The sequence below is a fragment of the Sesamum indicum genome, linkage group LG4 (assembly GCF_000512975.1).
Source record: "Sesamum indicum cultivar Zhongzhi No. 13 linkage group LG4, S_indicum_v1.0, whole genome shotgun sequence".
In the NCBI taxonomy this organism is placed as follows: domain Eukaryota; kingdom Viridiplantae; phylum Streptophyta; class Magnoliopsida; order Lamiales; family Pedaliaceae; genus Sesamum; species Sesamum indicum.
The window spans coordinates 12,549,565-12,563,709 of record NC_026148.1 but is presented as its reverse complement, the minus strand read 5'-3'; the positions used below and the strand labels follow the sequence as shown (position 1 = coordinate 12,563,709).

Genomic DNA, 14,145 nt, shown 5'->3' with positions numbered 1-14,145 from the left:
AATTATACTTTTAGTCATTTGGCGTTTTAATTTTTTATCCTGTTTGAATTGTAAAATAATCTTACACCTTTTTTAAAATTTTTTTATTGTAAGAACAAATTTGGTTCAAAAAATTTGCAATTGGCTGAAAAATTCATGTGCATTGCATTTGCTAGTTAAAAATTGGGGCTTATCGTCTTATTGTTTGGTTTTTATAAAATGCCACGTCAATGGAAAACAACCAGTAAGATTAGAAATCCCAATTTCTATTAGCACATGCAATGCACGTGTTACCATTGGCCTGATTTTAAAGTTTTTGATCAAATATGTTTTTAAATTAAGAAATTATAAAAGGTACAAGACTATTTTGTATTGCCAACAATTAAAATAAGGAATTAAGATATCATAGGGGTATAGTTATATGAGTTTATTGTGTAATTAGTATACAATTAAGAGTAATCAATTCCATAATAAGTTAAAATATTTATTATGTGATTGATTTGATTCGGATAGAAACTTTTTTAGATAGTTTGGGTAAGTGCCTAGTGAGTGGTGTGTGTGCGAAAAGAGAAAACAACGAAAAAGGAAAAGTTGATGATGCCAAGCTGAGGCATGCATATGATATCTCCGATAACAAGCAACCACAACAAACTTAGGAAGAAGGCAACTTTCCGGCTCGGAAAACTGCAAACTTGGACATAACCGAATAAGAGTATTCAATTCCATTTTCCTTGAAGAATTCTTCCAACATCTTCTTCACTCTCTCAGGCTCTAAAGTCTCGCACTCCACCTCATACATTTCTCCAAACTCGTATTTAGCCTCATCCACGTCCAATTTCACCCCTTTCCACTTATGCACCTTTCTCACGTTCCTAAACCCTCCTAACCCCACAAATCTCTTAACCCCGAACTCCTCTTTTACCCTCCTCACAACCCTCAAATCCACTTGCATTAGTTTCTGGGGATCATCCAAACATGCCTTAAAGATTGCAGGGTCCAAATCCTCATACTCCATCTCCATACAGCTGACGCCATCAGCGAGCACGGGTTTGGCCTTGAGGCAAACGATGCATTCAGGTACGCGAGTTTGCTCGTACAAGCGGAGAAGGAGCACAGCTCGCTGCGAGCTCAGCTCGTAAGCTGAGCCATCAAGGAACTCGTTGTGTTGGTGGCGAGTCGTAATGTAGAATGGAGAGAGTACAGAGAGGAGCTTCTGGTGGGAGGACTTGTTTGGGAGTCGGAACTTCACTTCCATCTCCATTGTATCAATCTTGTCGAAAACAAACCCTTTCTTGAAACTGTATGGTAAAGATTTGACTCTTAAGACAGATGAGTAATGGTGTTAGATGGGTTCTTTTACTTTGTCTAAATCATGCTTATATAATTCATGAGAAGAGACGGTACGAGTTGTAGGACAATATTGTTAAGGGAAAAATGCAATTTTAGTCCTATACTAGTGGTATTTTTTTATTCTGCACGAATTGATTTTCGCAATTTAGTTTTGTTATTTTAAAAATTTGCTAAATTTCATCCTTTTTCGACCAATTTGGTCGAAAAATTGCATATGACTTGCATATGAACCAATTAAATTGTAATTTTAGTTCGGTAACATAGGGCTATTGGCACTTTTAGTTCTATAATTTGGGAGAGTTGGCATTTTTGGTCCAATATGAACTTATTTACAGGACTAAAATTTCAAGTAAATTGTACTATCCGGTCAAATTGGCTGAAAAAAAATTAAAATTGTCAAAATTATGAAATTACAGTGCTAAATTACAAAAATCAATTTGTACAGAACTAAAAATGTCACTCCTCCTCATTTATGGGACTAGAATTGCAATTTTTCCTATTATTAATGTAGCATGTACAAAAATCATGTGTGGGATTTCTCTGGATCTTATCAGTCAGTACGAAGAAGAATAGAGCCAAGATAGATAATTTTGCATTGAATGCTTGTAGCCAGAACCCAAATGATGACAATGGAGTCAGCAACGTATTAGTTTCTCTCTTATGAGATGGATTCAACCCATGTGTAGGCTTGTCTTTAATATCCACACCAGCGATGAAATTGTTCCATATGTGCATACAAGGATAAATTGGTTTATTTTTTTCTTTTAATTAAACCACTCGAGAGTGGGAGCTTTTCAGATCTCCATCCCTTTTATATAAAAAGAAAAAAGGCCAAATGTACAACAGGGAATACTAACTCCCTAATTCATCTAGGAAGCCATAAACAAGATGATAGGAGTATATTTTTCTATAATTTCAAGTAATATTTTGCCATCTTTTAAGATTAAAATGCTCCTAATAAAATGATATATTGCAGCATTAATCTATTAAGGAATAATGGGACGAAAAACGAAGAAATGAATAAAAAACTAAGACATATATATTAGAAGAAAAAGGTTAGGCGTATCCACGCCTAACTTGCAGAAATGTGGCTGAAAAATTTTATTGTAAGAGCAAATTTGGTTGAAAAAATTGCAGCTGGCTGAAAAATGCATGTGGATTGCATTTGCTAGTTAAAAATTGGGCTTCTGATCTTATTGTTTGCTTTTTATAAGATGCCACGTCAATAAAAAACAACCAATAAGATTAGAAGTCCCAATTTTTATTAGCACATGCAATGCACGTGGGGAGAATTAATTTAAAAATGCATAAAAAAAAGAAAATTAAAAATTTGAGATGTTTTAAAACTTTTTAGAAAAGTAGGTGACACCGTGGTGTCACAATTTATATTTAACAAAAAAAATTCACCGTGGTGACAATGTCTTTTAAAAAAAAAAGTTAATCAGCCACCGCGTTGAAACCGCGGTGACAAATTTTTAAAAAAAAAATTATTTTGTTTCACGACGAATCGTTGCCAACTTCTCGTTAAAATTCCGACACCATCACGGCGAGTTGTCAACCATCAAATATACCGTTCGACTCCCCTTGAACAGATGAACATTTTCTCTCAAACAATTTTAAGTTTTATCAATCGTAAATAATGAATTTTTAACACGACCACCGCACCTTTCCGAAGTTTTATCAATCGTAAATAATGAATTTTTAACACGACCACCCCAGCTTTCCGCCGTTGATTCGCCGCCACCGGTGCAATCCACAATCACAGACCACTACCACTGGACGCACCTCGACCTAAGGGTTCTAACGAGACCAACCTAGTTCAATTTTATTAAGTATTTGTTGAGATATGAAAATTTGAAGATTTTTCCACCGAAAATTCGCACTGAAGCTGTTTGCTGCCATTTCTCCACCGTCAAGACGAATCACGGATTGAGACCATAGCTGTTCGAATCCTGTCATTCAGATGATTCCAACAAGACCAGTCTTGCTCAATTTCATCAAGTATTTGTTGAGAATTGAAAATTTGAAAACTTTTTCATTGAAAATTCGTTGTAACTGTTTGCCAAATTCATTTTCTTTTTTTGGTTTGTTCAATTAAAATACATATATTTTAAAATAAATTTATTATATAATTAATATAAATTTAAAACAAAATAATCCCCTACCCTTCCAAACCCTCCTCCCCGATCCACCTCCGTCGTCCCCAGTAACTGGGTTGCTGGCATTTTTTTAAAATGTAATTATGTTAACCTAACTCCATATATATATATATATATATTATATTTATCTCTTTATAAGTTTAGAAATATATATATATGTGAAATATTAAATGAAGGTCAAAATTAAGAATTGATATAATTTTCATTTATTTATAATAATATTTTTCGTCCAAACGGAGAATGTTCAAAAATAATATAAGTATAATAAATTATACGATGTGATGTGTAATATTGATGCAACCTTGACGTGAGTAGGTACATATCGTCAAAGGATTAAAAAAGAAGGTAAATTACATCATTTTTTACATCATAAGAAGATAAATTATACTCTATTTTTTTACAAGAGTTCTTTTTGTACTTTTTTATTAATTACATAAAGGTAAATTATATTTAACCTAATAGTCAAATTGGGGCTGATAGCATTCGCACGACTTCAATATGTTACAATTAAGAACGTCTTAATTATTTCAAGATAATCAAATTGGTCTTCACATCATGTATCAATCTTGTCTTGAATGCTTGATGATGAAATGGACGGAGCAACAAGGACTGGAGGGCCAACACCAATTTTCCACGCCACAAATTCAAGCAATGATGACGAGGATTTGTGTTCGAGTCTTGGATGCTTGTGGCCAGCTGTACGCATAACTGAAGCCGACAATCATTTCTCCATGTGATGAATTCCAACCACGTGCACGCTTATCTTCAGTGCTTATTATTATAATCCAGAGTGATGAGATTAGACAGCCAAAAATCATCTTCCATCAACTCAGATTGAAAATTTTGCAACTTTCGTCGTAGAATAGCGAGTAGTAATTTTGATTGTACAATGATTAATTTTTATAATTTAATTCTATAATTTTAAAATTTTAGTCATTTTAGTTTTTTTCTTATTAATTTAGCTATAAAATTGCGTGACTTGCACATGATCTAATTAATTGTAGCTTTAGTCCTATAACTTAGAGGGTGTTGACATTTTAGTTCTATAACTTAGCGGAGTTGGCATTTTTTATCATGCACGATTGATTTACAAGATTAAAATTGCAGTTCATTGAGTCATGTGCAAGTCATATGCAATTTTTCGGATAAAAAGACTAATATTTAGAAAATTTATAAAATTATATGACTAAATTGTGAAAATTAATTTGTTAAGAACTAAAAATGCCACCCTCTTTAAATTATAGGACTACAATAGCAATTTTTCCACGGTGCATATATGTGCGGACTAAATGTTGTTTTAGTTCAATAAAATGTACGTCAGTACAAATTTGATACCACAACTTTAAAAATGGCTCCATTCATATGTGCGGTCTAAATATTTTTTTAGTTCCATAAAACGTAGGTCGATATAAATTTGACACCACAATTTTAATAGGTATCGGTTTTAGTCCCATTAAATTCAATTGTTCTGGTTTTCCCCGTTAAAAGTCGACAAAATTTGACATGGACATAGCTATATACACTAACTCGGCCAAGTGAAGGGAAAATTCACCTTTATTTGGAGGAAAAATTGCTGCAAACCTTCTTAAGGGGTTTGATCCGAATGTTCTTTTGGTCTTATAAATAATTATGATTTTAAAATAATTTATTATTTATATAGAATTAAAGTTAAAAAATAGAATTTTATTTATTATAATTTGTGGTTAAAAATTTATTAAAATATTTTCAGACAAAGTAATAATTCAATCCAAAGGTAATAAAAAGAGGTAAAAATTTATCTCAAATTTTAAAAAAGAATTATAGTATAAGAACTATTTTATTATTTATTTAAGATTTTATTTTTAAAAAAATGAAATTGTATTTGTCATAGTTTGTGATCATTCATTAAAATATTTTTAGGCCAAATAATAAAAACAGGCCAATTTGAAAAAGAAAAAAGATTAATAAGATATTTTCAGCAAAATTAGCAGCAAATGATTTGAAAATTATGTCTAAAAAATGCTTAAAAAATTAATCACGTGTGAAAGTATGTTTGCAATGTATTATTGAATTATTACAGATCAAAAATTTAGCAAGACATAGTTGAGGCCAAAAATGCAAGCAGAAAACAATCACAAACTCGATGGGCCACCAGTGCTTGTAATCACGAAGCCGAGTTAGAGATTAGAATCATACAAATTTGAGGACCAATAACGGGCCAGATCAGTTAATGCCGGATTGATCGATGAGCATGGATATCAACACTGCAATAGATATCTGACCGAATTCATTAAAGTAAAGGAGCCCTTAGCGGATAGAATAAAAAGCGGGTTTTCATATTAACGGGACTAGCTCCATAAGTTTTCTAAAAATGTGGTACCAAATATCTTTCAACACTTGCTTATGAGACTAGAAAAGCATTTGGCTCCGAATGTTCACTGCATGAGATATTTTATAAACCGAGCAATTTTAATTGAATCTTTATTTAATTTTAGTTTATACCGACTCAAATCAAATTAAATTACTTATATAATAAATATAATTATTATACAATTCAAATAAAATAATATTATATATATAATTGATTTGTTTCGATCAGATCTCATCTAGATAAGAATTTTCCTTATGTTCTTGAACCGAATCTCAAGCCATGAGATGAGCCGGTGAAGGCGATGGAACGCGATTTTGGGCCTTTTATTTTCCCCAAAGACTGCCCTTTTGAGTGCCCAAACCCAAGTAAGGCTCATGAGCTAAATAGGCACGCAACTTCTCAATTTTGAATGTGGGATGGGTGACTTCTCACCAGATTTCCCTTCTTCCAAAAATTTATGCGTTTTGTATAGTTATTTATTTAATCGATGGATAGAAACATACTCTGAATCGAAATTACAGAACATACTTCTTAATCATTTCTATCAACTTAGTTAAGCTTGTAAATTCACTCATTGAATAAGTAAATAATTGAATTGAATTCGATTGCACGGCACAAACGAAACCGAGTGAAAAAAGAAAATTATGCCTTCGCCGTATGACTATTCTCTTTGAATTCGACATGCAAAAATTCTGTGTTGTTAACTTCAATAGACTCGTTGTTAATGAATATTAAAATCATAATGGTATTTACAAATATTTTTTACATAATAAATAAATATTTATAATTATATCAAATTTTTTGAAAAGTAACTTTACCCTTTTTTAAATTATGCCCCGTTATCATTAATTATAACCTGTATGGTTAGAGGGGGCTAAAACCAATAGGCATAGCCCCTCTGTGTGTTTCATTGATAGGTAGGTGGCTCTTTAATTAGAGGTCAGTATTATTGGAGCCGCTTTTAGTGTGTGTATATATATTTAGCCCTCAAATTAAAAATGACGCATCAATGGAGGCTGTAATTTGGCCCTAAAACCTCATAAACAGCCTCCATAATAGGAAATATCACTTTCCGTTTCCTAATTTAGGATCTTAATTTTATTTTTAATTTTATTGATTATGGAATTCTTATTTTTAGTTTCTTAACTTTTAAAAAAGTAGCATTTTTTGTTCCACGACACATTTTCGTTATATATTTTAACAGAAAATAGCACATGACCGTTAGAGCACTTTTGGTCCCATAAATTACGGAATTCTCACTTTTAATATCATAACTTTAAAAAAATAATATTTTTGTCCCTTGCACTTAGAGGCCATGTGATCTTTTTCGTTAAACATTTAATGAAAATGTGTTATGGGACTAAACTACTATTTTTTAAAATTATAACACTAAAACTGAGAATTCTATAACTAATGGCATTAAAAATAAAAAAAATTCTAAATTACGAAACGATAAATATTATTTGCCCCCTCGGTAACCTCTCTTGAAGGCGATTTTCATGTATCAATTCATATCTTTTGCAACCTCAACTGTTGGGGTTGCTTTCTACCTCTATGGAAAAGTTGTACTTTTCTTTATCTACTTAAAAGCGGAGCATTTTCGGTCCTCTTTTAAATTGAATTTTACAATTAAGGACAATAATTTATATATATATATATATAATATTGAATCGCTCATTGAGAATTTTTTTTGCCGAAACTTTTAGAACTCGTGAAATTTTCCTGTCATAGCTTAAGGGATGGATTAATGACTTTTTAGCCTAATAGTTGAGGGAAGTCTGATGTCCCATTAATAAGTTTGAAGTCATGGGCTTGAGTCCCACTAAATGTATGAGTGTTTGTTTCACTTTATATGAATTAATATAATTTATTTACAATCATATTGATGTATTGGTCGAATCAAAAGTTATTGTCATTTATTATTACGTAAAAGTTGAATCGATGCAATATCTAAAATAAAAAATTAAAAAACCCATAAACGAGGAAACCAAATTGGGGATTTTAGAAAAGTTCTTAATTGCGAATTTGATAAATTTATGGACCAAATTGCAAAATCAGCTTCTCATGGTGACAACGTGTTTGGCTACTTATATCTAAATTCAATTTTGGTCAATCATGATTCTAAACTAGCTACTTTGCAATTTAGGGTATAATCATATTTTATTCGTTCAAATGCAATAATTTGTGACTCTTAGTTCTAAAATCACAATGCGTTTTTAGATCAAAAACTACAATGCATATAAATTTTTTGGACTAAAATATATTATTATAAATTCTATGAGAGTAAAAGAGACACCTGCCATAATAGTAATATCAAAACAAATTTTATCCTTATTTTATAAGATGAAAAAAGCATTTTACCCACAATTCTACTAAATCAATTCAGAATTAAGTTGTACAAAATCAATTATTATTAAAATAAATGAATAATAATTAATTACTTAATAGTTATAGGCGAAACTCACGATACCATTACAAAAATTAGATTCAAATTGTTAAGTCTTACACGTTGCGTCATTCCCTATTTACAAAGATCACTAGAATAAATATGACTTTTTATCATGATCAAACGTAAAAAATGGTTATACGTATTAATTAATCATGTTTCTGCAATGATTATAATTAGTCATTATTTCTATAGGTGAAGCCAAAAACATTAATTATAACTAAAAATCATTACCAATAAAACTAAAACAATGAAGAATTGTTGATTAACCGTTGGCAAATTGAAGTTTCTGCATTGATAATATTTGATAGTGATTAATAGTACTTATTTACCATATTTTTTAGACTCAGTCATTCATAACATGGGAAATACTTCATTTTTTAACAGTGGATATATTTTCTTCTCCAAAATAAAAAATAAAAGAAGTCTTCGCCAAATATAAATACTCGATTGTAGATAATTATATGCTCAAACTGAGGCTTATCAGTACAACCAAACAATGGAGCAACATAGAATCCAAACCTAAACAAATACCCGAAGCTTGAAAGTTTCAACAGGACACAAACTCTATACACACACACACACCAAAAAAATAACTATATATACACACACACAATCAGAACGTACATCTACGAAATACATACTGAGGAAAACTAACAACATACGGCCATGGATACGAGCAAGTACCTCCTCCTCCTCTTCTTCCTCGCAAACCTCCTACTTCTACCCACCCCAACCACCTCATCCTTCTAACCGAACCGCCATATTCGCGTTCGGAGACTCCATCTTCGACTCCGGCAACAACAACCGCCTTTCCACCATCTTCCGCTCCGACCACCCCCCTTACGGCATCGACTTCCCTGGCAGGACTCCCTCCGGCAGGTTTTCAGATGGCAAGTTGGCCACGGACTTCTTGGTTTCGCAGCTGGGCATCAAGGAACTCCTGCCCGCATACTTGGACCCGTCCCTCACAGACCGAGACTTGCTCACCGGCGTGAGTTTTGCGTCCGCGGGTACGGGCCTGGATGATTTGACCGCAACTGAGGCCAATGTGCTGACTCTTAATGCGCAGTTGAGGAACTTCATGCAGGCGTTGCAGAGAATGCGGAGCCTTGCAGGCCCGGAGGAGACGGATCGGATCGTCGAGAATGCGTTGTTCATGGTGGCTGCCGGAACTAACGATATGCTGAATAATTTCTACGGGCTGCCGCTGAGGAGGACGTATTCTCTGTCTGGGTACCAGGATTTGCTGCTCCAAAATCTTGAGAATGTTATTAGGGTAAGTTTTTCCAGTCGCCCTAAATTTAATTTATCTTATATATATACTTAAGTGAAAATATTGAAATATCATAGTAATATATCATGAGAAATTATAGAACAAATTGTGAAAGAAAAATTCAATAATTATCGAATGTGTAGGAAATTTTAATTCGTATTGAATCGAATAATAACTGAATTTAATTACAAATATATATATATATATATATATGTAAATAGTAGTGATTACTAATTTATATGATGGCACAACTTTGCATTTGCGACCATAAGAAATTGAAATTTATTATTTTCTATTCTACTAAAATTAGATGGTGACTTTAAGGAATATGAGAATTTTATTCAAATTAAATTTTGTTGAATTAAATTTTATTCATATAATAATAATTATTTTATATTTATTATATAATTGAATTATTTTTTATAAATTATACATCAATTATACAACTGAATGTACATTTATTATGTGAATAATTCATATTGATTGGAGTTAGAATTTTTTAAAAGTGTGAGTTCTATTCCCCTACCCTAATGACTATATTTGTATCAATGTATATATACATGCCAAACCCCTGCCTAGGTACATGAATTTTTTTAATCTATATATATATAGATATATATACACACGTATTTAATGAACCTTGCAATTTTTTATTCCACTTTTCATTTATATATGTAGCTTTTGAAATTCTGATGGATGGACTAGCAAGTTAAATCTTTCATGCATGCATGTGTACATTAAAATTAAATTATATTAAAATAATATGGATCCCACTATTTAAGATATAATTGAAATTTCAAGTATCATTCAATATTTTTTACAGTCAAATATAAAAAATTCCTTGAATAATAATTAAGCCAAGGCTTTATAAGTTGGTCTAATTACATTTTTATCCTCTGATTATGTATGTTTGATACTTTAGTCATTTATATTATTAGGATTGCAAAAGAGTACTATATATTTTCAGTTTTTGTGAATTTAGGACATATTTAATCAAAAAAATATTTAAAAATCGATTTTCAATACTCTCAAGACGCTTGAGAGTACTTTCTAGCCAATTTTAAATTTCCTGCCAAAGATGTCTTAAATTCTCGAAAATTAAAAATATACACAACTATTTTATAACTCTAATAATATAAAGGATTAAAATACAAAACAAGTATAATTAAAGGATGAAAAATACAAATAAGCCTGTTAAGCTAGCTATGTGTACATGAATGCTTAAGCTTTCAATTATGCATACAGACATTGCACTCAATGGGAGCAAGAAGAATGGCAGTGGTGGGTTTGCCGCCGATCGGGTGCATGCCGGTGTCGGTCACTCTCGGCAGCCTGTTGCCCAGCTTTCACATGCTCCAGCGTCTGTGCGTAGATCAGCAGAACTCAGACTCCGAAGCCTACAATGCCAAGCTTAAGGCACTCACGTCCCGGCTGCAGGCTTCACTGGCCGGCTCCAGAGTTGTCTATGTCGATGTCTACACTCCCATGATGGACATGGTTATTAGCCCGGCAGCATTCGGTAAGCTATACACATCTCTGTTTAACCTTGTTTGCGTATACACACTTTTTTGTCATCTTTTATTTCTATAAAAATTCTAATTAATTAACCAGTTCAGTTAAATATACTTAGTGATATATTTGGATGATGCCAATTATTTAATGCTTATTTAGATATAGATCATTTGTTGATTTCGAAATCGACAATACAAGAAAATGACTCAATAATGAATTTAGTAAATGAAATTTTGTTGTACTGCGAGTTAATTTATAGAGCTCCTAAGATCTAATATGCTATAAAAGGAAAATTTTGTTTTTAGTTCCATATGTTAGCATTTTTTTCAATTTAATCTTATTTATTATGACTTTCTCGTATTGCATCCCGTAAATTGAAAAAAAATTCAATATTAGTCCTCACATATTTTCATCCAATAATTATTTTAAAATGTGCAGAAGTACGGAAATGCTAAGGGCTCACAATGTTGTGTGAGAGAGAAAAAAACAAATTGTGCATGTGATTTTGTTAAACGATTAGAAATTACTATTATAATCAAATCTTATTAAAAAAATTATTGAATTAAAGAATAAATTTAAATATTCAAAAATTAATAGATAATAGGATTTTGTTTTTTAATAGTATAGATATATAGTCTAAATTATATAATTATAATATCTCTTGAGATTAGATTTAAATATACACATATATTATTTGTAAAATTACAAGTATTTTTTTTGGGTTTGTAGTTACAATTACAAGTACTACATCCTCTATTCTAAACACAAATCCTCAAAAGGGTGTATTTATAATTTTATAAAAGTTATGAAGTATATGAATTTGGACATAAATTCAAGATGTGTCAACGTACGTAATTCACCAGGTGTGTGTGTGTGTATATAGTGGATATTACATTGTTGTTAATATTAGAGGTTTTCTGAATTGATAGGGTTGGAGAGAACAATAGAAGGATGCTGCGGATTGGGTTCAGTAGAGATGGGACCTCTGTGCAATTCGCTTACTCCAACGTGCCCAGATCCATCGAAGTACCTATTCTGGGATGCTGCTCATCCCACACAAGCAACTTACATGTTTCTTGCCAACAAATTCCGACAAGAACTTCTTCCCTCCCTCCTCGTTTAAGTCAATAATTAGGTATAGAAACAATTAATGGAGGGGTTTGTTTTCTTAGTTAGCATGAAGTAGGTAATATTCTTGATTCGGAGTATAGCATTGGGTATTTCCAGTTTGGGCTCGAACATTTTGGTCTTTGTTTGAGTCCATGTTTTTGGAGGAGTTCGTTGTCGTTTTCTTAATTATTTTAGCTTAATTATATATATATTTGTACTTTATTTTTCTAATTTTGTTTTTAGGATTTAATGCATTTTTTATTTCGTAACTTGTGTCATTTGGTATTTCGTCTTTTGACTTTCTAAGATTGCATTGTGCTCTTATATTTTTTTAATTTTCATAATTTCAATATATTTTTTTAATTTTCACGATTTCAATCCTTTTGTGTTCGCGGGAGTTCACCTCCACTTGCATGAATGGCGAACTCCAACTGAAGAAGGATTGAAATTATGATAATTAAAAAGATATATGACTATAATTCTATTCTTAAAAATTAAAGGATAAAAACAAAAAATGGACCAATATGAACAAAAACTCAATTTTAAAGTGAACATGAGGCACATGCATTTTTTTTAGCAAAGGGAAAAATAAACTAAAATTACAAAAAATAAAAAAATATATATAAGACCAAAATAGTATTTTAATAGATTAAAAGTTGAAAATACCAAATAACCTGTGTAGATTGGAGTTTAGTAAATGATGCCACAATTAATTGAATGTATGTTTTGTGTTGTGCAATCCATTTTAAAATTAAAAAAAGAACTATGTTATAGTATTTAAATGTAAATGATTTTCTTTATTAAAAAAATTAGTTGAATGTATTTTTTATATTATTCACTTCATTTTAAATTAAAAGAAATCTATTATAAAGTATCTAAACTTAAATTAATATTATATTGAAAAATGAAAAATTAGTTAACCAAAATATCAAGAATAAAATATCTAATAGTATTTAGCAATCTAAAATTCAAGCCAAAACTAAAGTTTTTCTAAATGATATGTTAAAAGTGGGGCAGGGACCCAGGCAAGCTGCTTTTTTTCTGAGGCTATGGTTCAAACCCACTCTGTTGCCATTTATGATAATTATAAATATTTATAATTATTTAAAAAATTATATCAGTATCTCTTGATATTTGTTTAAATTATATAATTATTTTTTAAATAAAATTGAAAATTGTGAAAGAGGTTGACAAAGTGGAATTTTCTTTTTGCCCTTTGAGTCCATAAATTTTTTAAAAAATAAGTAAAAATTATTTTAAAGTCCATAAGTATATTTTTGTCAGTTCACCACCGAAATTAAATGAAAGAAAACGTAATGAAAACTAATGAAATTGTTAGTTGTTGAACAGACATTAAATGTGTAGATTAATAATTTTTCGAACAACAAAAGAATATTAATAATTATATCAAATATAAGAGAGCGATCAACTCGTTAAATTTTACTCTTAAAATTATTGAACCGACCGATTCAATCTGAATTTAATAATCGTGCACAGATGTTATAATGTCTAGAAAATACCGAATGAAAGTTAGAGTTTATATATCAAAGATATCAAAAGCAAACCACATTGATTCACACATTTATACCAAATTGTATTCAGTTCATGCATTACTTTTTGGACTCTTAACAATTACTTCATTAACCAGAAAAGCGTATTTCTCTACTATATTTGCTTCTCATATCTAACTTCTTATAAATGAAATATTTTTTTGGAGAAAAAAAAAATCTTGAAAAAAATGCATGGAAGGTTTGGTCAGGGCAATGCTGTAAATAATGATATCCTGCACAAAAGTTAAAAGTTCACATTCTCCAACACCTTTTCACACAAAAAAGAAAAACAAGAGTTCCACTTCCTAATTTATTTATTTATTTATTTTTGAGAAGTCTGGTGTCTGAATTACTAGTTGTCATAGTAGCTTGCATATAAGTTACTCGGAAAAATTGTAATTTTCATTCGAGAA

At 31.0% G+C, this 14,145-nt stretch overlaps 2 protein-coding genes across 2 annotated transcripts; one reads left to right on the top strand and one right to left on the bottom strand.

Moving 5' to 3' along the window:
- On the bottom strand, positions 632 to 1,240 carry LOC105160977 (triphosphate tunel metalloenzyme 3). Its single transcript, XM_011078524.1, has one exon. It carries the CDS (start codon positions 1,238 to 1,240, stop codon positions 632 to 634), a length of 609 nt encoding a protein of 202 aa, XP_011076826.1.
- On the top strand, positions 8,820 to 12,332 carry LOC105160976 (GDSL esterase/lipase At2g40250; the record flags this gene model as incomplete). The annotated part of the gene is made up of 3 exons (XM_020693207.1): positions 8,820 to 9,563; positions 10,806 to 11,079; positions 12,002 to 12,332. Coding segments are annotated over 3 exons (1,212 nt in total), but the record flags the coding sequence as incomplete, so codon positions are not given.

What these genes read in the sequence shown, in the direction of transcription:
- LOC105160977 (XM_011078524.1), bottom strand. Translation starts at nt 1,240, where the DNA reads ATGGAGATGGAAGTGAAGTTCCGACTCCCAAACAAGTCCTCCCACCAG.